Source organism: Eptatretus burgeri, chromosome 3, assembly GCF_056783735.1.
Source record: "Eptatretus burgeri isolate ZD-2024b chromosome 3, Ebu_testis_v1, whole genome shotgun sequence".
Lineage (NCBI taxonomy): Eukaryota > Metazoa > Chordata > Myxini > Myxiniformes > Myxinidae > Eptatretus > Eptatretus burgeri.
The window spans coordinates 4,634,994-4,661,899 of NC_140963.1; the positions used below are offsets into that span (position 1 = coordinate 4,634,994).

The 26,906-nt window shown below is 44.1% G+C and overlaps 1 protein-coding gene across 6 annotated transcripts in view; it reads left to right on the top strand.

The window, feature by feature from the left end:
• The window catches only part of SH3BP4 (SH3 domain binding protein 4), a 92,256-nt gene that overhangs the window by 26,802 nt on the left and 38,548 nt on the right, over positions 1-26,906 (top strand). For all 6 annotated transcript variants that reach the window (XM_085872279.1, XM_085872284.1, XM_085872278.1 and 3 more), the window contains exon 2: positions 6,190-6,331. In XM_085872279.1, the coding sequence (XP_085728405.1) occupies positions 6,214-6,331 (118 nt within the window). In that variant the 5' untranslated portion in view covers positions 6,190-6,213. The remainder of the gene's footprint in view (positions 1-6,189; positions 6,332-26,906) is intronic.

The window sequence follows — 26,906 nt, forward strand, 5'->3', positions numbered from 1 at the left end:
AGGAGATGGGGATGGGCCATGCATCTGCCCGAGGAATGGCCAGACGGAGGCCCCTGGAGTACCGGAAGAAAGTGGACGCAGCGACGCGCTGCTCTGGTGCGTGCTCCCACACCTGACCTGACCTGATTTTTCTTCCGGAAAAGGCTGGCCATGCCTGCATTGAAGATCTGTTGCAGTACGTACCCTTTCTCCTTGGTGAGCTCTGCGAGTTGAGCAGGGAAAGTTTTTCAGCTGCCTTGTAGTCTGCTGAGGCATGCTCACGTGTGAGCCTTACATTGTGGCGACCGTACCGTTTCTCAAAGTGGGAAACCATCTCCTGCTAGCTTGGAAGAGATTACGGCCACTCGATCCCACATCACTCACGTTTGCAGCACCACCCACGCCAGCCAGAATATCACCATTCTTGCTCTACTTGTGATCTGCTATTCTAAATGATGGATAATTTCAACAGGGCATTTGAGCTCAAGGGTGAAGCTCAATTACTTGCTTTGGATATCTCAAAAGCCTTTGATGAAGTGTGGTACAATGGTCTGCTCCACAAGCTTCAGTCAGATGGTGTATCTGGTGTGATGCATTCAATCATTTCGGCTTTCTTTACAAATCACCAGATAAAGGTGGTACTTGAGGGTCAATGTTCTCCTACTTGCTCTATCAATTCTGATGTTTCACAGGACTCTTTCCTTGGTCCCACTCTGCTCCTTGTTAATATAAATGATCTTCCGGTTTATGTTATGTCTCAGCTAGCCACACACACACACACACACACACACACACACACACACACACACACACTGGTTGCATCATTGGTTAGGAAAGCATCCATGCCGCTGATGCAGTACCCCTATTACCAGCACACTGGTGCTCATTTCACCGACCTCAGAAGGATGACAGGCTGAGCCAACCTCACCTGGTATTAAATCAGTAGCCAACGGGGCTCAAACTCGGGACCCTAGGATCCAAAGCTCAGCTAGCCACGTATGCTGATGACACCTTACTTTACTGTACATCTGCCGATTCACTCAATACAACTCGTAATGAGGTTGGAGTTTCACTGGACAATGATTGAGAGAATGTGTTGAAGTGGGGACATGAAGGGCTGGTAACCTTAAATGCAAAGAAAACTAAATTGTTGTCCATGTCTCGCTCCAGAAATAGGTCTTTCCCTTCTGTGCACATGGGGTCTTTAACGTTAACAGAATTATCTGAGCTTCGGCTTCTCAGTCTGGACATCTTCTCTAACCTCCATTGGGATAAGCACATTTCTGCTTTTGCTTAGAGTGAGTGCTTCCAAGCGAGTTGGTTGTCTTTATCGAGCGTATATTATGTACCTCTTGACGATGTATTGTACCTGCATAAGATAACTATACATCCTCTCATGGAGTAGTGTTGCCACATTTGTGCTGGAGCACCAGCCTGCCACTTATCTTCACTTGGTAGGCTCCAGAAATGCATAGTTAACCTAGTTGGTGCGGAGATGGGTTCATTTCTTCACCCGCTCTCTCACTGTAGGTCAGTTGCCACTCTTAGTCTGTTCTACAGATATTTTCAAGGCAAATGTTCTGCTGGACTTTCTAACTTGGTTCCTCCTGTGCAAGTGATTGGACGCAAGTTTTCCATCTCTGCACACCCATGCACTACAGCTGATCCAAAGTGCAGAACGAAAGGCTATGCAGATAGTTTTATCCCTTGTGTTGTCTCGCTTTGGAATTCACGACCAGTCACGTCCTTCCCATTATCCGACAATCTATCCAGCTTTAAGTGGAATGTCAATTCCTATTCCTACATCTTTGAGGTTCATTCGCATTTCACCTGATGTCTTCTACTTCCTGTGGCTTGGATGTTTTTTTGTTTTCTTTTGTATACCTTGTTGAGGCTCGTATGAGAGCTAACACACAACACACAGCAAGGGGGGCATGAAACAAGAGGGGCAGGAGAGGGGAGGACAAAGCAGTGGGGAACAGAGACATTAGGAGATCTGTGGAAGGGGGAGGGATGGGGTGGGGAACATGGTGAATACAAGATGGACACCACAGGAACTTTCAGGAAGGAAAGCAGGGAATTTGAAGGAGGTGGGTTTGGGGTAGATTAACAGGGGTAGAAAAGATCGAGGATTTGGATGGAGGAAGATAAGAGGTGGTGGTGAACAATTGTATTGAAGATTGGGAAGGAAGAATGGGATTGAACAGAGTGTGGGAGGTTATTCCAAAGGTGGGGGAAAAAGAAGAATGAAAAAGTGAAGGTGAGCAGTGATTCGTGGTTTTGGTAGTTTTACCAGAAGGGGCTTGGTGGTGGACCTTGAGCACCCTGCGGAAATATGGTGGGGACAAATCGCAGACACAGCAGGGGGGCCGAGACCGGAGAGGAGACGGTAGAAGACAGGAAGACCACCGACCTGCTTGCGGTGAGAGCGTAAGAGGCCCAAAGACTCAGCCTCATCACAGGAGATGTTTTCCTCTTTCTTTTATTTTGTTTTGCTTTATCCTGATCTTTATCGAACCTTCCCTTAACCCCTTGCCTTGAGTTGATTTATGCCTTGTTTGGGGCAATTTCCCCCAAAAAACCTAAAGAAATAAAATAAATGTGCTTTGACTTTTCATGAATCAGAGGTCTGCTTAAAGACTTGTTTTTTCTGGGTATTGTCCTCCACCCACACATTTGATGCATTCCCCATAGCTGCGATGTGAATGAACCACTTTGGTGCTGGGAACTGCGTTCGCCATGACATTTTCACGAATTGCCTTCTCGTTTTTCTTTATGTCGCGCACAGTCTACTCATTCATGCCATAATACCTGCCCACAGAGGCCAACACTCTCACCTCTTGATAGCCAGTCCAGCAGCTCCACTTTCCGGCTCAAGCTTAAATGACACTTTTTTTCTGCCACTTGGGAGCGGACACATCTCCTGCACGACTCGTACTCTTCGGACCCATTATCGAATAATGTGTGCAAAATGTCCACGAGCATGAGGAATCGCAACAGGTAAAGGCATCGGGACGAGAAGAAACAATGAGACACAGGACATGCTGTACATAAGTAGCCTTGCAAGGGTTGTGAGTAGATGGAGGAGGGGTGGGTAGTGTGACTATTGGTGGTAGGGGATTGTTTATGTGTACGTTACGCTGCTTTATGTACGGTTGGTGGGAGATGGTTTTAGAACTGTTTTATGTGCACAGCTTTTGGGAGGTGGTTTATGCATGGCTAGTGGAAGATAGTTTTTGCGTTTCAAAAAACGCGAATAAGTAAGGCACAGGGCCGTGAATGTAGAAGCATGTCACGTTTTATGAACTGCGAATAGGCGCGGTGTCCGCAAATGTCGAATCCGTGAATGTCGCGGTTTTACGGCACTGCAGAAGTGAAGATTTTTCATGTATTATTTCACGCTACAACGGAGAAGCATGAATTTAACAACATGTGAATGTATTTGTAATTTTTAAAGGGATTCCAGTACCAGATTGTACAAATATGGCTCGTACTGGAGGTTATGTGTACAGTTACCATTTGCCCCATGGTGCGCAGCAAGCAATGAACTTTGCCAGCACGTATAGCGTAGGTCTACATGGATCGTCACTTCGTTAGCATTAACAATTCACCGTAAACTAAGCTTCGTTATTTGAAGCTGATTTCAAAAGCAGATGAAGTTCAATGTGTTAGCTTTGTTAAACCTGCAAGCTTTGTTAAAGCAGGGCTTGATGCACCGTCTGTCTGTGCCGCTAACGAGGGAATTTTGAAAGCTGGGATGGGCAAACGTCCTGCACTCACTTGTTGAGACAGCGATGCCGAAGGCAAAGATTGGAATGAATAAAAATATTTAATGTTCTTTCAGGAGACCATGAATTTACGAATCTCTGCATTCGATTGGGTCGTGATTTCATGTGCTTCCCTGTACTTTTCCGTCGTATTTTGTAATCTGTATTTCATTGGTTCCATATAATATACACCGGGTTCGTAAACCTTGGTTTATAATAAAGTGTGTTTTGATGTCTGATTCCACCAATTTTGGTTTTGTTTTTTTTTTTCTCCTGATGTAAACGTTGCTGGGGATTCACATGGTTAACATCTTTGGCTGCTTCACGGAATTTAAAGCACACGAACACGCCTTCATGTCGCTCAGCGCAGAGATTTAACAACGTGAAAAGTTCCACTTCTATATAGGTTCATGTTTGTAAAATCTGTGAGAGCTGTAAACCGCTCTCCTGGATTTTATATTTTGCGAGACTGGTTGCATTTGCTTCAGTAAAACCGTACGGTGCTTCGGGAGCCCACGTCACACTTCGCCATTATACTTCGGCATGTGTATTCATGGGCATTCTCTATGTTAGCGGGAAAATTAGTTTGCAAATTGAAACTACCCACGGTATAAAGAGCTGATAGTTCATGCATAGGGGAAGTGGAAAGATGGGGTTGGCTAGGGCATCTGGTATGGGGCATCAGATGCAGATCGGAAGGTACGGGGGGTCATTAGTGACAGCATTTTATTTTTTTTAACCAATAAACATCAAATAACAACTTGAGACAAAGTGCATACCTATCAGAGTTCTGGCTTGATTCGGGACCTGGCAAATTTTAGCCAAAGTTACTGAGCCGGATCCGAACCGAGTTTTCACTTCAGAGTTCTCGCCTTGTCAAAAAATCTTTAAATAAAAAAGAAAATTTCTTTCCAAAGATGCTATAATCATATGATTATGTACAAAACATTGCAAACTGTTTTTATCTTTTGAACAATTTGATTCGATGTTATTAAATGTTTTATCTAAATTGGAAATGTAGTTCAGCAATATCTGTCTGTCTGTCCGTCATGCTAAACTATTGTGCAGAAATTCGCCAAATATGTTGGTGATGATGACCACATGGTATGAAGGTGTAAGAGCAGTATCGTGTTTTTAGGCGAGGTCACATAATGAAAAATGCAATTACAGGCACATTTTAAAATGTGTTTAAATGAAGCTTTGAATATGCAATCAACATTGGGGGGATGCATGAAGTGTGTAACAATTTTAGGGGGGGATTTCACCTTCCCGCTTCATGCTCCAGGGGATGGGGACTTAGAGTCACTGGGGTTAAAACAGGAAAATTTTTTTTTTTTTTTTTTTTTTTTTTTTTTTTTTTTTTTTTTAGCCCAACTCAAAATTTGATATTGGGTTATTCCTGATGGAACTTTTTGCCATCCTTCAATTTTGCTTTATGTGGGATGTGTGGGCATGCCATCGACTTTGCTCTAGTTGTAATTTAAATCTTAATCTAAAGATTTCTTGAGAGTGAACAGTTGTGTCATCCATTCATGTTGCTTCAGTTTTTAATTGCACAGGCACCAAGGTAATTTGTAATTTTAAAATGTTTTCCAAGTTCTGTTTTTCCTGGTAGTACTTTTTGAATAAAATTCAGAAATTTAACCGGACATGGTGATGTAATGGTTCGAGTGTCTCCTCTGAGTCTGGGAGGTTGGTGGTTCAATCCCCATCTGAATGATACCAACGAATTTTAAAATGGTACTTGCTGCTTCCTTGCTTGATGTTCAGCATTTAGAAGGTTCAGAGCATGAACAATCCCCGTAGGTTGGCATCCATAGGGAGAAGGAAATTCTTCCTAAGGAAATGCCCTGCTGAGTGCGGTGAAAAAGGTGCCACCATTGTTGTGACGTCTCTGGTACCCAGGGTACCCCAGGAAGTGACGGCATTTCTCCCAAGCTCAATGGCTGTGTTTGTCTTGTCTAAGTTGTGCATGTGTGTGCGTGTGTGCATGTTCTCTACTACAAACCTTAGATCCTGAAAAAAAAAATCTGCTTCAAAGCAATAATGCTCAGGTCTTGCTATTCCTTAGCATTCAATGTTGAGCATTTTCTTTCATCCTTCAGCAGAATATTACCTGAAATTAAAAAAAAATATCCTTTGTTAGCTGAAAAGCTCACATTATAATCAGCACCTTTTCATCTTTCACGGCAGATCAATCAACCATTTTCGTCTTGTTTGAAAAGTGCTTGTAAATTAATAAAGTCGCTGCACTTACTTTGTCTTGCACTCTTGGTTTGAAAATTTACCTGCATTACAACCTGTTTTCCAACCGTGCAATGGGCTTGAAGCTTTGCATGGCATCGGCATTGCACTTGCACCTTCAACAACCTTTAACAAGTAAAACATTAAAGCTATCTTTTGTACACATGAGCCATTGTATGTCTTTCCTTTCTGTTCTCAGTTGGAGGTTTAGTCAATCGGCATCATGGCAGCCAGTCGGATCCGAGCAAATGCGACCACAGGACTTCCTCGATGCAGATCGGAAGGTACACTGATTGACCTGGAAGATAACGTGCCTGAGCTCATCATCACAAATTCTGAAGGTGAGAGGTGTGGTCTTAGTTTTAATTTTTCCCCATTTATCAACTTGTTTTCCTTGAGAAAAATATCGAGTTCAATTTGGGAAGAGGTGATTGAGAACCGAAAGCCTTTAAAATGCAAATCTTGTATTTCTGTGTTGTTGAATGTTATGCTGTATTTTCTGTCTTGCTTTAATATTTTGGTTCATTTATGAATGAACATTGGTAAAAATATTTTGTCTAAAATTGTATGAAGAATACAATGGTTACCTGATCGTTTAATTCGATATCACATCCCTCTCCTATTTCCCCTCCCCAAAACAACTGTTTAAAATATCAATATTACTGTGTGTATTCTATTACTAGCAAATACAACCTGTCGCTTTGCTAATGGGAACAATAAAATGGAGAGAGGGAGACAGACGGAGACTGACGAAGAAAAAGATAAACCAATGTCACCCGCAGGGTGACCCGTTTCTTGCCAAAAGGTGACCACATGTGACTTCTTTCAGGTCACACTGAGGTGAACAGAGCTGCTATCCACCAGGAGCGACTCCTGGAGCGAAAAAATATCTGCCTACGAGAGATTCCGATGAGAATCGTTCTACAGAGTAACCATGAAAAATATGCTTTTGCCTCATAATGTCACCAAATGACGTCATAATGTCTCAAGCTTGACATATCTAGAAAGCACTCATCGAGGTGTTCAATTTGAGGTACTACACGATATGGTTCCTAAAACTTGAAAATTTGACCTTGGAGTCAAATATGTTTGACCTGAGGCGCTAACCATGAAGGTCAAGGCCAATCGCCACCAAAAATTAATTAGCTGAGCGCCAGACCATGAACTATATTCCCATGAAGTTTGAATACGATCCGATCAAAATTACTAAAAAAATAAGGGTTTCGTCGACTCCCCTGATTTGCGCCAAAGTGACCTTGACCTTTGACCTTGACCTTCAAAATTTTGTGCACTGAAAGGGACCTCTATAGGCCTCTGATATGCGAAGTTACAAAAATTTCCGATGATAACTGTGCTCTGCAGAATTTTTTATATGTGATTACAGACAAACAAACAAACAAACAAAAAAACATACAAGCTGACTAACATATCTTGCAAAAACTTCGTTTTGGCAAGATAAAAAGGAAGGGGGAGCTAGGGGGAAGGTGGGGACAGCGACACCTCACCAAACGTTGCTAATCACGGCATGAGGTAGGGTGTGTGCGTGTGCGACAGACAGGCAAAGACAGCAAGAGAGTGACAGAGGTGTGGGAGGAGACTGCTGCATTTTATGAGGAGGGGGTAGCAAGAAGGGGACAAAGTGAGAGAAAAGGGTGGGGGAGAGGAGGAAAAACAAAAGACAGGTGAGGGGTGGAGGTAGGGTTGGCAAAGAGAATGATATGTGACACTTGATGACCAAACACGGAAAGAAAAAAAAAAAAACGTGTCAGCACAGCTGTACACACAACCACACAACAGGGTTTGTAAAGTAATCTGCTGGCACATCCACAAAAACTTTGATATTCCAGTTCCAGAAGATTTGTGGGAAAATGAACCAAAAGCAATCACTGAAAACATTGAAGTACCACTCACATACGACTTTATGATCCCATCGGGCGTGAACATCGAAAACAAAGCATTGCGACCAGATAGTACACTTAGGTGCAAAAAAAACAGAAGAGAAGAAGGCATTGCTAATTGAGGTGTTAATCCCAGTGATATTCGACTAACGATGCAGAAATCAAGAAGATGACCAACGACCAACATCTCAAGCATGAAGTGAAAACATCCTGGAAGATGAAGAATGCCAAAATTATACCAGTGATGATGAAGAACCTCACAGAATTATTAATAACCATTAATAATTACACACAATTAACTGTAGTGTCTGAGGTGCAGTGAGACACGGGACGTGAGAGTGTAGTAGTAACTCTGCTTTATTGCGTGCCCGGATGTACACTACTCAGAGCCTCGAGTGGGCGCGTAAAGATATATGAACCTCTAATCACGTGACTATTATCATAAGTACTCCACGCCCCTCAGCACTCTCACGCCCATACACCACACTCCTCCCTCCTAAAATTATAATTATAAAATGACAATTACAATTATTTAATGACAACTATAAACGACAAAATGATACTAATCCAAAAATCATTGACACTATGACACAAAAAGCAACTCGTGACAAAATTACACTAATCATCCAAAATCCACCAAGTACCACGTCTCTTGATCTGCCCTGGGTGGACAGCACCACCGGACGGCCCATGCTTGCACGCCTTCTGGCAAGGTCGACGTGACACCCGAGATGAACCTCCCCCTGCACCATCAAACGCCCCCGGCCGACAAGCTTGCTCGCCTCCCTCGGACAGGACTGAATCAGGTAAACACCCCGAGTCCGCTAGCCCCGTGGGAGCCAGCACGCTTGGCCTTGGCGAGATCAGAGGTGGGGGCTCCACGTCGCTCGGCACGTCTGGCCTCGGCGAGATCAGAGGTGGGGGTGACACTGAACAGCGAACATGCCTTTGTTCCACGTGCCGCTTCCACACCTCTCCATCATCAATCTGAACCAGGCAATTTGCTGGTCCCATTACCCGCTGTCCCACATCAAAAACGCGCACCAGTGTGGGGCGCAACATCGCCCCAACCACCGACCCTCCAGGTTGCAGCAAAACCAGCCTAGCCCGCAATGCCCGTCCACATGGACGAATGGCAGGATCATCGGTGGCGGAATGCATTACATTTCCACATGGTAACGAAAACACATTCAGCACCGTCTGCGTAGATGTAAACTTCCCTTTACGTGAAACACAGTCCAACATTTTAACCAATGATTCCGCCTACCTGCTCGTGGCAGGACAATACCGCGCGGAATGCAGATGCCGAATACCGTTGGGATGCACAAGATCATTAAACACATCTGTGAGGAACTGCGGATCGTTACCAGAACCCAGCATCTCGGGTATTCCTTCATTATCAACGATCGTCCGCAGTCTCACTACAGCAATGCCCGCCGATGTACTCAGCAAAACCACACGCTCCGGCCATTTAGAGAACGCATTGATCACAATCGAACACATTCTGCCTTTAACAGGACCAACAGAATCCACATGGACTCCCTGCTCGGCCCTGCCCGCGAACGGCCACAGTCCTGATGCATCCGCGGTGAGAGGTCGCTGTGATGCTGTGGGAATACAACCCAAAACGATAATGAAATAACAAAACAGGCTGCGCGCACGATTCTCGGGGTAACCGATGCTGAGGTGACTCGCAAGCAGCTTCTCGTCTGAACGTCAAGGAGGATAACGTCGTCTGAACTTCGGGGGAACCACTGTTCTCATCCTCCACACGGAAGGGAGCTTGCTCCAATTCCCTGTTGAAATCGCCTGAACGACACGGGCGAGAACTGTATCATGAGCCGATTCTGCCACGACCTGCTTGGCGGTGACCGCCCCGCCCTGGACCTGGCTCAGTGCAAACACATCAACCCGGTCGGCTGATTCAGACGAAGCTGGACCCTCGGCGCAAGGCAAGTGCGAGGGACCGTCGCAGTCGGCATGCTTCCCGTGGCCCTCCGCGCAAGGCAAGCGCGAGGGACCGTTGCAGTCGGCATGCTTCCTGTTGCTCCAGAACTGTATATCGTAGTTGTAGGAAGCAAGGATCAGAAACCAACTCTGCATCCGCGTGGCCCCTGTCCCCAGCACCTCACACTTGGGCTTCAAGGGAGGCACCCCTCCCTCCTTCCTCAAAAGCTTTGCCTGCATGCCCTCGAGTTGTCCAAGCTCGTTGCAAAACAAATCTTGATGCTTTTGAAGAATCTCCTCTGATTCTCTAATGGGCTCGGCATGGGTCGTCCAAGGTGAATGGCTGGCGCCCTCCAGTCTCGACTAATGCGAGTCAGCCAGTCTCAGCCCAGGAGCACCGGCCCCCTCCCTCGCACCACATGTAATGGAAGCGCGGCGACCTGGCCTTGGTAGACCACAGACCCGACAGTCCTCCCGACCGGCATTATCTGTTCGCCGGTGTACGTGAACAGCGTGAGGTTTGACCCGATAAGCTGTAGGTCATTGAGTCTACGTGCGGTCTGTTCGCCCATGATCGATACAGCCGCCCCCGTATCAATCTGAAAAACGATCGGCGTCTTGTTCACCTCGATCTCCATTGTCATCGGTCTTGTCACCACTGGACCAATTGAAAACAGGCTCATCATCGGCTGCAAGTCCTGCCCCGGGTCATCTGGGTTGCGTTGCACAGATTGCAGGTCTTTCTCCGGGTCGTAAAAGCGTGTCATGTACAAAACCTCATACAGGTTGCATGTCTTGCCCCAGGCCATTGGAATCGTCCCATACCACGCGGACCTCCGGATCACCTGTCATGCTCTGGCCAGCGATGGCTCGGACATCCCCGAGAGTTCTCGGACATCCGAGAGTAACATCCCCATCCCGTTCGACAGCCGACGCCGTTTCGACTGCCGAGTCAAACGTAATGTCCTCGTACCTCAGCCGTAGTATCGCCAAAACCATTTCCGAGTCTTGCAATCCAGCAATAAAACGATCTTTGAGCCTGGCCTGCCGTTCACTCGATGTGAATTTGCAGGTGACGGTGAGATGTTTCACCCGCGCGGTGAAATTCGCAATGCGCTCCCCCGGGTTCCTTGCCAGGTGATCGAACTCGTACTGCACCAGCTGTGATGATTCTCCTGGCGCCGTGTGCGCCTGGCAATCCAATTGCTCCGGAAACAACTCAAAGTCATCGCCGACGAAAACATGCACTTTGCCATGAGCGGTGATTCAATCCCATCCTCGTCGCCAACTGTAGTGTCCGAGGTGCAGTGGGACACGGGATGTGAGAGTGGGACAGATGTACACTACTCAGAGCCTCTTGTGGGCACGTAAAGATATATGAACTCCGAACCACGTGACTATTATCATAAGCACTCCACGCCCCTCAGCACTCTCACGCCCATACACCACACCTGGGAATATCACTACAAACGAACTTAGTTGGAAGCCGTCCCGGGCTCAGTCACGACCCTGAAGAGAACTCTCGGCACAAAACTTTGAAAACCGAAAACTTCACAGCTTGGTCCGTGAATCGTGACCCCTTACCGGAGTGAAGGGGGATACCTTGAGCCTGCCCTGGGAGGAGTCAATTCCACATTCTGGAACACACACACACAGACACACACACACACACAGACACACACAGACACACACAGACACACACAGACACACACAGACACACACAGACACACACAGACACACACAGACACACAGAGACACACACACAGAGACACACACACAGAGACACACACACAGAGACACACACACAGAGACACACACACAGAGACACACACACAGAGACACACACACAGAGACACACACACAGAGACACACACACAGAGACACACACACACAGACACACACACACACAGAGACACACACACACATAGACACACACACACAGAGACACACACACACAGAGACACACACACACAGAGACACACACACACAGAGACACACACACACAGCGACACACACACACAGAGACACACACACACAGAGACACACACACAGAGACACACACACACAGAAACACACACACACAGAAACACACACACAGAGACACACACACACAGAGACACACACACACAGAGACACACCCACAGAGACACACACAACGTCCCCCCCAGAGACACACACACAGAGACACACACACACAGAGACACACACACACAGAGACACACACACACAGAGACACACACACACAGAGACACACACACACAGAGACACACACACACAGAGACACACACACACAGAGACACACACACACAGAGACACACACACACAGAGACACACACACACAGAGACACACACACACAGAGACACACACACACAGAGACACACACACACAGAGACACACACACACAGAGACACACACACACAGAGACACACACACACAGAGACACACACACACACAGAGACACACACACACAGACACACACACACAGACACACACACAGACACACACACAGACACTCTCTGATACGTATAAACGTCTCCGGATGTTTATACGCATTGCAATGTACCCAGCAATTCATAGCTATGGTGAACAGGCAATTCTTAATGTGAATGAGGAAAGTGAAAACAACTTTATCATTAAGAAATTGCTGTGGCCTGTTCCAATTCAAGGCATGGTTGAGCAGGCCAAAAAACATGGTGGCTTCAGACCATAGTGAGGTGGCCTTGGATTGCCTGATGAAGGATATAATTAAATAATGCCGTTAATAATCTTTAAAGGGGGTATTTTAATTAACTCAAACACTCCATATTCACTCTTGCACTTCCTTGGAGTTTTCTAAGTAAGCATGTAACGTTTCAGGCTGATAGGTTTCAGTTTTGAAGTTATGGAGGAGATACACACTGACTCACACACTGACTCACACACTGACTCACACACTGACTCACACACTGACTCACACACTGACTCACACACTGACTCACACACTGACTCACACACTGACTCACACACTGACTCACACACTGACTCACACACTGACTCACACACTGACTCACACACTGACTCACACACTGACTCACACACTGACACACACACTCACTCACACACTGACTCACACACTGACTCTCACACTGACTCTCACACTCACTCACACACTCACTCACACACTCACTCACACACTCACGCACACACTGACGCACACACTGACGCACACACTGACGCACACACTGACGCACACACTGACGCACACACACACACACACACACACACACACACACACACACACACACACACACACACACACACACACACACACACACACACACACACACACTGCCTTTTATTAGTATAGATATATTTCTTTATATTGCGATGAGTCGGTTAACATAATGGGAGACTGCCCGGGATAAACTCCCAAGATGCTGAGCGCAGGTGTTCCAGACACGTGGAGATTCAGCGGTGTGGTGTAGTTGTGTTTTCATTTGGCCGTGTGGCGGTTTTAGTGCGCACGGTTCTCAGGGGAGTTTGATTACGCTGGAGGATGATCGCATGGCTCGAATGCACAGTGACTTGCACTAAAAGTGACTGATTTGATAAATAATGGGAATGGGGCACATTGAGCAAGCAAGAAAGCAGGTGAAATCTAGATTGTGCAAGAACCCGACGGAGACTGTTCCAACTGCTACCCTTTGTGGATCACAGAAGTGGAAGGAGAAACTGGAAATCGAAGGTGGGCTTGGGAGAGGTTAATGGGGGTAAATAGATCATGTTTCTGTATGGAGGAGGACCTGAAATGGTGGTGAACAGCTATGAATCCAATTGTCTTGAAGACCTGTAAGGAAGAATGAGATTGACGAGATGAAGGAAGTTGATTCTATAGTTGGGGGGGGGGGGGAAGAGGAACATATGAGCGGAGGGTGAGCAAGGAGTCTGGATTTTGGGAGGTTCAGCAGAAAGGGGTTACTGGCAGATCATGTGCACCCTCTCAAAACCGGGGAGGGACAGAGCATGGAAAGGGCAGAGGATGCAAGATCAGAAAGGAGGCAGTGAAAGACAAACCACCCACCCATCACAATATAAAAGACCCAGAGATTCAGCTTCCTCGCAGGACATTCCAATAATTTTGAAGGCCTTTGTTTTCTTTTTCTCTTGAAGTTAATGCTCATTAAGGAGCTAATCGACAGAGAATGGCTGATTTGCAGCACTGGTAAATAGACCAGAAGGGAACTGATGGTTAAAAACTGAATGCGCTACTGTTTAAGGAGTGTGCCAGGGTGGAAAATTGCACAAGGGTCAACAATAGTGGAAAGCTTCATGCATGTTACCTTGGAAGCATAATAATCACTCAAAGGCACTGGTGGGACTGGCAAACTCATGTGACTGTTTTCCACAGGGCACAAACCTACTCTACAGTGTGGGTAAATATAGGGGCTGTTTCAAAAAGAGTGATGCAACTTTAAATGTTTATTTACAAAGAAAGAGAAACCTCAGGAACGTGAACCAAACATTTGTTGAAAGCTTATGACATGGTATTTTCTGTCACTGCTGGAGTTAGTTAGAGCCCAAGGTATGAAATTGGCATTTACACAAAATCCTTGTAATTGACGTTCTCGATGTATGCTCCTCCATGGTTCAGACAGGCATTCATCCCGACTCCAAAGTTCTGTCCAACTTTCCTGAAGGTCTCATGTGGGACTGCCTGGAGGTGGTGTGACACCTCCTGTTTCAGATCATCCAGTGTGGCAGTGTGGTTGGCATAAACAGAGCCATTGGCATCCTCCCAGAACCAGTAGTCAAGTCTCAAGTTCTCAAGGTTCAAGTCTCGGCTAAGGGGTGCCCAGTCATGCGCGGTACCCAGGGCAATGAGGCAGTTTCTGGAGAGCTGCCGCAGGAAAGTGATGACATCACCAACTGTATGTGGAGATGCACCATCCTGCATAAACCAGGTCATGCTGAGCTGGTTTGGGGTGACCTTTTGGGCTCGATCATTATGGAACTTCTGGAGCATGGCCCGGTAGTGCTCACCGTTGATAGTCACCATCCTGCTGTTGTCATTCTCAAACCAGTAAGGCCCTAGCATTCCCCATCTGGCATTGAAGGCACAGAAGCATGTGACCTTAGGCCTTTTCAGGTACCTCTCGGCGATCTCCTCAGGTGGTTCTGCCCCCCAGAATATTTTGTTGTTGATTGCACCGTTCAAGTGGAAATTGGCTTCAACACTGAACCAGATCAGGTTGATCAAGTTTGGGTACCGCTCCATCCTGCCACTGAGCTAATTGCACATATCAGTTCTCCTTCTCATGTCATCTTGACTCAGTTTATGCCTAATAGAGATGATGTATGGGAAAAGATTCAGTTCCTTAGTGAGGATACGCCAGACTGATGATGCTTGATGCCGAGCTCCAGGGAGCGCCGGCGGTCGGACCATAGAATCTCGTACGGCATCGATGTTACTGATGCTGGCCTGCCGTTGCTGCCCTTGCTCTGATTGTGCACTGTTCTCTCGTGCTCAAAATGTTTCACAATACGTTGAATAGCACAATTTTTGGGTCCTTCGGATGTTCTGAAGTCGTATTCCCGGCAGAACCTCCAGCAGGTGTCCACATATGATTTAGTCTCATACCACAGAGCCACCACTTTTGTCTTCTGCTTCACTGTCAATGGCATAGTTGAACTACGGAGCTCAAAATCCCAGAGAACATATACCACGATAGCACCACCAAACCCTGAAATGGAAAATGGTATAGGTCAAAAAACAAAGAAATGACAGGAAGTCTAAGTTGTATCAATCTGTTTGAAAGACCCTGTATATTCCTGGACTAACTTTCATTTAATATTTCTCTCTCAAAGTTGAACTCATCCAAGACTTTCACAATATGAAGTTTTGTGCCACATTTGGTAATTCTAGGTGCTTTTGTTGTTATTCTGCCAACAAACAGTCAACCACAGAAGGGATCATCACAATACTCTCACCTTGCACTTGGCCGTGGTGTGCATAATGATGGATAATTTTAATGATAATAGAATAATCATGAATGCCTGTTTGATGAACAAAAAAGTATACATTCTTCTCAAGAAATACTCGTATTTCCGTAAGTAATATAATTATTCAAGAAATGTTATTTCTATTTGTGGTTCACCAAAAAATTGAAATTTTCAATGAAACATGGTTTTTATTATGCAAAAGTAATATGGCCTATTGTTCTTTTGTTGATGCAATATGAATCAAACATCATTATGAATCCAGTTGCTGTCATCAAGCATAACCGCTGCCAGGGTTCAGAATCTGATTTCACGTGGTTTCTTCTGCCAAGATGCGTCGGCATCGGTAGAACTGCGAACAGCAACAACAGAAGGAAAATCTGGCCTTCTGAGATGAATGTGCTTCATGCCGTTTCAGTTCATGTCGATGGAAGACCGTCTCTGAGAGAGTATTCAACCTGCCAGTAATCTCAATGCCTCTCATGTTTCCTAACTTGTGTCTATGCAGCAACAATCAAAGTCCAGTTCGTTTCCTTCTGCTGTTGCTGTTGGCAGAAGAAACGTCACGTCAAATTAGGTTCTGAACCATGGCGGCATTTATGGTTGATGGCAGCAACTGGATTCAGTAGTTTGATCCTCAAACTGTTTGCATCTACTGTGCAAAGTACAAATTACATACTGTATTACTTTATGCATAATTATAAACCTGTACATGAAAAAGCAAACCAGGTTTCATTGAAAAATTCAATTTTGTTATTGTTGCAAATCGAAAGTAACATTTCTTGAGTAATTCACACTTGAACTCCAATCCACCTACAAGGCTTTCATCCACAGTTTAATGGCATACAGGGGATCCCCACTGTATGTCTCTCTGCTAGACGTTGTTTCGCATGTACGTCCTTAAGTTACCTAGGAACATTTTCACAATACGTCCAAAACAACCAACAATTCCCCGCACTAACATCCATTCGACAGAAGATCAGTTACTCAGCATCCCACCCCACAATGCTTTGAGTACCAGGTTCCCAGCATTTCACCCCACAATGCACTTTGCCCTGTGCATTGTTGGACTTGACGCCACCATGTATTTTTTTTTATCTTTGTGTACCACGGTAATAGTTAAATAATGAGTGGTAAACAAATTGGTAATGAAAAGGGTGAACCTGCATGTAAGCAGCAACGCAATAGTGTGACTGAATGTCAAATCAGACATGGTGAAACAATATGAGAATGGTAAATGACCAGCCGATGTTGCTCGCAATCTTCATTTGCTGTTGATGATTGTTCGTTTTGTTTTAAAGAATGCTGATGAGATCTTGAAGAAAGGCGAGGAAATGTCTCAGCACTCTAATATAAAGATAACTCATCAACAAAGCGAGGTGATAAAAAAATGGAAAGGAGGCTCTCTGCCTAGCTGGATGACCTCAACAAAAAGAAGACCCCAGTCAGCCTTGGTCTCATATGGAAGAAGGCTGTTAGCTTCTTTGAAGACATCCAGAAAGAGGGGGAAAGAGAGTTTGCAGACTGCCAAAGAGTCAAAATTTGGTGCAAGCCGTGGATGGTTCCACCAATTTTAGTCACAGTATGGATTCAAGCACATCCAAGTGTTGTGCGAAAATGCAGGTGCCAAGTGCAGCCGACGTGTTTCCCAGCATGTTGAAGGCAATTATCAAAGAAGGTGGCTATGATCCCCCTGCATGTATGTATTGTTGATAAAACTGGTCTTTATTGGAAAAGGATGCAGTCTAAGACGTACATCTCCGTGAAGGGGAAAAAAGTGCTTCTGGGTTCAAGGCTTCAAAGGATCAGTTTACTCTCCTCTGGGGTGGCATTGTGAATGGTGACATGAAACTTAAGCCGTTGCTCATCTACCGTGGTGAGAATCCTTGTTCAACGAATAACTGTGTGAAATCCCGTCTTCCTTCTGTCACTTGTAAATCTCATAGGAAGGCCTGGATTACAAGCCAAATTTTCCACGAATGGTTTGCGGACTACTTTTTGTACCAGAAATGAAAATTTTTTGTGGAAAGGACAATCGTGATTTCTGGATTGTCCGGATGTTGGATAATGCCAGTATGCAGGAGTTGGACTTGGAATCTTTACATCCAAACAAAGTTGGGTTTATGCCTCCGAGGACACCTTCGTTGATTCAACCAATGGACCAGGGCGTAATCACAGCATTTAAACGTGAAGGACATTCAGGATGGCCATTCACGAGACAAATGGAGAAGGAAAACCTACCATTACAGAATTTTAGAAGGGATTTTACATTATGCATGCTGTGAATATCGTTAGTGCTTTTGGGAGGAAATTGCTTCCTGTTTGATGAATGTTAGCTGTTGGAGAGTGTACTTTAACACCATTTATAATTTCACTGGCTTTGAAGAGGTGCCCAGATGCAATGAGTTAGTGGAGCTTGCAAGAGAGGTAGGCTTCGATGAGGTGGAAGTTGATTATGTGAGCAAGCTACTCGAGTCCCACACACAGCCGCCTCTCACCAACGAAGATCTTTCCGAGTTTGACAACCAGGTGTTCAATGAAGAATGTATGGATGATGATGACGACGACACCAGGCTGCTAAAATGAGAGAAGTGCCTTATGACCAAGGTTCTTTGCTCCGTTTTTGACCTCACTGAACAGAAGATTGAGATTTTCAGCACTCGTGTCAACCTTTAAAATTGATCTGCCTCAACGACAGCTTGGCATGCTGCAGAGAAATGTATGATGCCGAAATGCGCTTGGGTAAGCAGACGACGACTGAGGCATTCTTTAGAATTGTGAAGGAACCCGAACCATTTACGGAAAAATTGGGATCATCTGGTCTCCAAAAGAAGATTGCAACAACTGCAGCAGAGCCTTCAGATGATGAGATGGCAGTGGATGACCCTCTCCCCTGCGTCTCCTCCTCCTCCGACTCAATTACTCCTCATCTCTTCCACCAGCCAGCCTCTTGTGGCCCCAGCATGCCCAACCAGCCAGTTTTTAAAGGTGTAAGACCGCTAAGTTATCATGATAAGAGATTAAAAGTTATGTTAAGATTTTTTTAAAAGGTGTTTGGGTTTTAAAATTTGTTTAATTTATTGTAATATTTTCGATGTTTTGTGTTCCATAGGTATTTTTTGATTGCTAGGCTTATTGAGTAGTGTTGTTTCGGATGTAAACTAAGTGTTGTAATGCATCCCTCTAATTACACTAATTTGTATCTGGACAAATTCCCCACTATCTGTCGTTTTGTTACAAGTCCAACTTTTCTGGAACATATCTTTGACATTTCGCAAGGACCCCCTGTACTGCTCTCCCCTGTTGGCTGACGCCCCTGCCTCACACCTTGCTCAGTTTGACACCATGGAAACCAAAGCCTTTAAGATCATTGGACTCTCCGATGCTGAATCTTAGTCTATGGGTCCATCACTTCACGATTGCAGACAGGTCGGTGGTCTCTCTGGCTTGTACCACTTCCTTTGTTGTCTTGCACCCTCTGCTCTTTCCATGCTTTCCCCCCTCCCACCCCCAAAGTTCCTGCAGGGTGCACACCATTCACCATCAACCCCCTTCTGGTGAAACTACCCAAGTCCAGGATCATTGCTCCCCTCCAATCATTACTTCCTCTTTTCCCCACCTGTGGAACCAATTTCCACATTCTTCTAACAGCGATTTTGAGGTCTATTGGCAATGAAGCTTAACTAGAGAGGCACAGTTGGTGAGGTAACTGATGCAGAGACACACCGTCAAGACACAGCTGCTTTTGAGAGAGATGTAAAAGCCAAGAGATAACGCTGGAGGAGAGTGCCATGATATAATTTAAGCATAAATGTGCCATGTTAGAGGCTATTTTCGAGGGCAATTTCATTCCGATAGAGCTAACCTCAGTCGAGTTATGGTGAAAAATGTTAAAATGTCTAATTGGATCATGACCTCAAAATTAGGTCAAGGTCACATAATCAACTTTCTATTTACATTATGGATGCAAAATTCCATTGCGAAAGTCCCAGCCGGCTCTGATACAGCTCGGAAATTTGGAGCGTTGGGAGTGAGTTCAGGAAAAAAAAAACTAATAATTTTCTAAATGGTGGTTTAGTGTACTCCTCGGGGGTCTAAGAATCTCTGTGGTATCATTAAAAATTGGGGGTACTACTTGTGCAAACAAACCCCACAACAGCAATAACCCTATCCTATATGGGGAGGCTCAATGAATCCTTTCCACAAGTTGCACCATATTTATATTATTAAAAACCACACTATTATACAACCTTACCACTTTTGTAGCAAACATTCCCGTAATATATTCTTGACCCTTGATAGCATCCACTACATTGTGGTGACAATTAATTTTCTTTCTATATGTTCTAACCTCAGTCCAGATGGATATTGAGTTATTCTATCTAATGGTAGTGGCCATTCTATCACACTTTATCTGTTCTGACTGTCTCGTTGCCATTTTACACACCTTATGATACTCTGCCTTAGTGTTGCATCCCAGTTCAAAAAGGAAACCATCTTCAGAGCGTCCATTTTATACTCATATGCTGTACCAAAACTGTGCACCCGAAAGTTTTCCTCAACATTATCATTCAGCCAAGAACCAACTTCATCTGTTATCCTTATCAACACGCGTATAATAATACAGAGTTCATTAATCGTTGTCTGATGATCCTCACATAATTATGAATGCTGCCGCCGATTCATGAATGCTGATTGGTACTGCCAATCCTGGCAGGGTTACACTACTTCACGTGATACCTTACCAAGGCTGGGGGGAGGTCACGTGCCCTCGATGCGTACTTGTGTGGAACTTTCCCAGGTGCAGCCGAGCAGAGCTGCCATGTACGCACCGGTAATAAGAGCCAAATTGATGGGGTATAACTTCCCGGCTAAACTATGCGCGGACTATGTTGGACCAATGGAGGAAAAGACAGAATGAGCTGGGTACATTTATAATGGGAGGGAATTTATTCAGAAAGCAAGGGCATGGAATGGTCATCTGGCACAATGATAAAAGGTTTTAATAAGCAATTGGATTGATGAGGTGTGGCAAAAGAAATGCAATTATTTACAAAAGAGAAGACAGGGCAGAGCTAAACCAAAATTAGCTTCTACAATCTTATCTTTAATCGAACATAACGGGCGGAATTATACACACTTGCGAGGAAATTAGAGTGGCGAGAGAGATGAGGGAGAGTTTGAGGTGTACATGATCTCCAGAATACTTGGCGCAGTCGACAGACCATCACAGCCCAGTCGCTTAGGAGCAGTGTGACCACTCCTCATTTTCATAAATGCCAAGGTGAGCCAATGAAAAAAGCCAAGAATTCACAAGGTTTGGGAAAAGCGATGATAATAGAAAACCCATATGCCAAGAAAACCTATAGAAAACTAAGATGCCAAGGTGAACAACGAATAGCCAAGATCTTGTGAAAAAAGCCAAGGAGTAGTCACACAGCTTAGGAGGGAGAGGAGGAAAGAAAACTGTGGGTGTTTGTGGTGCGTGAGTGATAAGGTGCAAAATGAGGTGTCATGAGATGCAAATGTAATGCAGAAGAGGGGGAGTGAAGAGGTGAGTATCTGCAGTTGCTCTTTTAGTTTTGTGCATCTACAGCAGAGAAGACAGTAGATGGGAAAGATGGAACATGTGAGATGATAGCTTCACGTGGTGTGTGAGAAAGTGTATGTGGAATTGCTACGTTTATTGTCGGTCTGGCTTTCCACTTCCTCAGCGCTTTGCTCCACCTTTCCCCTCACACCGCTGTTCAGGTCTGGACCCTCCTCCTCATCCAGCCATCTGCACTCGGAAGCAGCCGCCTCACACCCTGAAGAAGATTCTCTGACTTCGTACGGAGACTGACTGACTCAAGATGTTGGTGAAGACTGACTGGTGAAGACTGACAATGATCCTTTCACAGCTGTTTTGTAGAGCCTGGGTGAAGGAGGAGCGAAAAGTCGGATCAAAATGCTTTGTAGGTGGATCCGAGCGCTCCTATTGGCGACTCCCTGAGAAGTAGCCCCACCCCGCGAGACTCCAAAGCCGAAAATGGCCTCATTCACCCCCGAACCCGGCCATGCGACGGAGCTCCAAGATTAACGTGGGCTGTGGGTTTTTGGGCATGCTCTCCAGTCACTAATATGCACTGGGCTTCGAATGTAGGTAGCTATTTATCAGAGCGCCAGGGCCACTCAGATGACATTGAGTGGAACCCAGTGCATCTTTGTCCTCAGAGCTGTGCCAATCTGTTCCGACCTCAAGCATCCATCATGGTGGTTCATGTCCGTTGTTTCCTGACATCCTTAAAGAACTGTGGTAAGCGTCCGGGGTACTGACTCTGGTTGCGGAGTTTTATAGCGGTTGTAGTGAGGTCAGGGAAAGTGCTGTGGCATTTGTGGTGAAGAGCTCGAGCATAGGTTATTGTGGGGATTTTTCAGAAAGCGTTGTGGTGGTCGTATGAAGGTTGTAGCATTGTGTTTCGAGTGCTGAGGAGTCTGAAATAAAACATCGTTTGGGGAACGGCACGCATTTTGAACGGGGCCGCTGTTGCATATGTTCTTGAGGCTGTCTATTAACGTCACCATTGAGTCTGTGGCGTGCACGCTTGCTTGAAGGATAGGTCGTGAGTGCAAAGTAAATGAAATTGGATGAATGGATTTGAAGACCAAACTAAAAGCTCTTGCAATGCATTTTGTCCCATTAACCCACCAGATGTAAGGGAAGGGCTATCTGAAATGGACACGAATGAAATAACTGCTTGAGGCAGTTATTATGATATGTTGGGTGCATTTGCCTTGAGTGGCGGTTTCACAGAACTGCACCAATATTTTTTTTCTAATTCTCATCCAATTCACTTTGTACAATTCTACATGTCTTACAGATGCAAACTTCCAATTTGCTTTTCTACTACCTTCGTTAAACTTGAAATCCTAACCTAATTCTGAAACTGCCACAATCCAAGTTGCTTTACGATGGTTGGAAAATAAATTGTACACCATCAACACTTACACACAATAGTTCATTTTGCTATCGCATCTTCGACACGAAAAAATAGTGAATTGAAGATGTTGCCCCACTTCCTTTGCTACAGAAAATAAAATCGATTTCGAAACATTTTCATAGCAAGCCTGGTGGATGTTTTGGTATTGCATTCCCTTTGGATTACCGATTCAAACTTTCCTTTTCAAATTAACAACTTTCTTGTTTACATCTCTCTACCTCCTCTAACCATAAAACATTTTCACAACATTTTTGAAGCAAATGTAGTGCGTGGTAGTCAGGGGTGGCCGCGGGGGGGGGGGGGGGGGACAATTTGCCAAAGTTGTCGGGTCAGAATGACCTTCTCTTTGTGAGAGACACCACGGGATCTTTAACGCCAGTCAGTAAGCAATGCTAAGATGGGATAACTACATAGCTTAAAGTCCATCTGAGGAGTGGACTAATTGCTGGTGGTGGAATGCCCTGCCTGCATATTTGAAACTCCAGTCCGACAGCTTATCGTCGGGTCTGTAATTGAACCCAGACGCGACAAGTTGGCTAAAGGTGAATTGGCTCATTTCTGCTTTTGAACTATTTTGTTTTTACTTTTTTTTCATAAATATTATCTGCATCCACAAATTATGCAAATCAGATGGTCTTGCTTTTTAAAGTCGTGTCTTTCTTTTTTGCTTGCTATTTTCTTGAAATGGTACTTTGAGTAAGGTGTTGTATTTTGTACAAAATGAGGATAATACTCATTTTAACCCTTTGAACCCTAGCGCCGTTTTACCAGCCGTATTCAAGCCTCCATATACCCGAGGGGCCAGATTTTTCTCCAGAGCCCAGGGTTGGGGAGTCGAAAGTTCAAAGAGTTTAGGAAGGATATTTCATTTTGATTACTTAAGATTGCCTGCGCACCACTGTACTTTCCTGCCATTAGATCATGACCTCAAAATTAGGTCAAGGTCACATAATCGACTTTCTATTTTAATTATGGATGCAAAATTCCATTGCAAAAGTCCCAGCCGGTTCTGAGATACAGCTCGGAAATTTGGAGCATTGGGGGTGATGAGCCATTAGAGCCAAGTTGTCATATGCTTGACCCACACAGTCTTCAAAGTTCAGATTGAGACTTACTCTGAAGTCTAAGATTTTCTCTGTAATTTCTTCACCCGTCTTTCTGTAAAATTCATGAAATGCAAGAAAGCGTTCTTCAATTGAAAAACTGGTATCTTCCCTCTTCACATATCTGATTATGAATGATAGCTGTTCTTTGTGAGAACAATCAGGCGTTCCATCAACAGCAATTTCAAAATACTTTGCAGCTTTTACTTCTTCAGTAATGCTCTTTTGCACAAATGATCCACAGATTTCATTGAACTCATTTTGTATTTTATGTGATAGGTAGTGTACTTGGAGCTGTGTTTCATTCTCCTGTGCATTCTGTATTCCTGTAACTTGTTCGGCTAATAATGAATCATATTTGCTCAGAATCTCAACAATACCCAAAAATTTTCCATTATGGTTATCGTCAATTTGTTCAGAAGAACCACGGAAAGCGAGCCCTCTCTCTGAAAAAAATAGGATGATATGAAGAATGCGATGAAGAATTTTCTTCCATTTATTACTTTCAGCCTTGACCTGGTCAACAATATAATTGTCAATTGAAGTTGAAGCACCGCTCATTGCTGCCTCACTTGCTTCTTTCCATGCAATATAGTTTTCCTTGTGTCAGTTAGCATTTTCCTGACTTGGAATGAGATCCTTTAATTTTCTCCACCCTTTCTCAATACTCCATCCTGGATGACTGGTTAATACACGTGCACTCATATTAGAAGAAACATCCCCATTGGTAAACAAAAAGCAAGGTGCACAATACAGTGATTGCTTCGCTTGACTCCAACACAGCCAGTCTCGTTTATATTTCTCTCCATTTGTCAATGTTACTGCAAAAGGCGAGTTGGAAATGAGTAATTATCCTTATCCTTGGGAACATCAGTTGGTACTTCAAAGTCCTGAACTTTTAAGAAATGATTCAGTGTCAATTATTTGCCTCTTATCAATATGTCCAATGTCGATTTGTGATGTGGAGGATTTTCCAGCTGCGGACCCTTTTTCATTATTATCAGCATCAGCTTCAGTTGGCAATTGTGGTTCCACTGTTTACTTTATCAGTTTATCATCAGTTTCTTTGGGAGTATTACCTTCTGTATCTGTAGCTGGTTCTGGTCCAACAGCCTGGTTATCAAGATCAGCATGGTTATTCTCTGATTCACATTGATGGTGATGTCTAACTCGGAAGTCAGTAATTGATTTGGACTTTTTGACAGCTTCTTCTTGCAATTTGCCATGCTTTCTCTTTGCCGCACCACTTTCATATTTATTCATTGTCCCACAAAACTGATCTGAAATTACAAAAAACACAATATTGAGTGAAACATCTTAATTTTGTTCAACCTGTTATATTTTAGAGCTTTAAAGTTTGTGAAAATCTTCGAGGTCAGTAATTTTGCTTTCACCCACTGGCCAATCGATTTCAGTAGATCTACATCAGTAGATAATGAACAAACACCCGAAGTACAAGGGAATTGAAAGGGGGTTCCCCACATCACGAGTCAGGCAGTTTAGATGGGATACAAAACATTTGAATGCTAAGAGATGGAAAGCCCTTTGAAATGAGTCAAATGATAACTTTTATAGTGGTTAATAAACTGCCTTATAATGAACAAAAGGCGTTACAAGAATTGGGATGATGTGATTGATGGACATTTCGCTTTACACCTTTTAATGGATTACATGTTCTGAGTTTTCAATGATCCAGAATTTTTTAACACCACAATGAATCTTACCTTTTTATGGTAGATTTGTAAATCAGTTTCATCACCCCTGTAATACTACCTGACAATGGTTTCAAACTGCGTTCTCTACATGCAGTAATTAACCTCATCTTAAAAGCATTCGGTAAATGAATGGCAATTGATGGTGTTCTTGAACCAAGTTTTGTTTTGAGTGATTTGATTGCACTTTTTATAGTTAAAGATCTTTCTCCTTATTGCACCTTGCAAAGTATAGAATAACCCTTGGTTGTACATTTATGGTTACAAACTTCAACTGTAAACTACTGTACTTGGAACTGTGAAGGTGAAAAGTTTAGTATTCACCAGTGAAAAGACCTAATGGAATGACAATTAATAAATAGTAAATGTGATTATTTGTTGATATTATACACACAAGGTTTTTTTTTTTTAATGTTGACATATTACAGAGCCTGTTGTTCCTGGTTTATTATTAACATTATGATGAGATAAACGTTGATGTGGATGTTCCCCTTAGAAGATGAAATTGATGATATCTGATTGGTGTGTAAACTTCGAAGCTGAGATTGTATAATAGTGGACACGTTGCAGGAGTCCTGCTGGGAGAATGATATTTTTGGCAAATGTGACATATTGTGGACTGCCATAGTAACCGAGGCCATGAAATCCTGTTGCACACGATGAAGGGACATAGTTGCCGATGGGAAAACAGGTTTTCCAAGTGAAGGCCAACTCTTTATAGTGTTTATCCTTGAACCATATTTATTGTCACGGCAAATGCTGGTCGAATCGAGTCCTGGCAACAATGTAGCGAAATGGTTTATTGTCATTTTTGGAAACAGCTTAAAGATGATGCAACAACACAACAAATGACTGTCAAATAAACTTATGAAAAAGGCATTCACTAAATTAATGCACAAGGTATGGTTGAAAGCAAAGATTTTATTTTTTCAGAATACTGGTAAAAAAAATAAACAGAAAAAGTCAGTGCTCAGGCAAAGTAAATAATTTATGTTCACATGTATAACAGACGCTGATGTAGCAACATGGCATGGAGTGAGACGAAGTACGATGAACAAGGATGAGAAGAACGAGGTGGAAGAGGGTAATAAGAATGAGGAGGAGAAGACGAGAAAGAGCAAGAATGAAGAGGAGAAGAAGAGGAAGAGCAAGAACAAGGATAAGGATGAGAATGAGGAGGAGGAGGATGAGAAAAAAAAGTGGAGGAGAAGAATGAGGAGGAGGAGGAGGAGGAGGAGGAGGAGGAGGAGGAGGAGGAGGAGGAGGAAGAGAAGATAGAAAATTGTAAATAAACAGTTA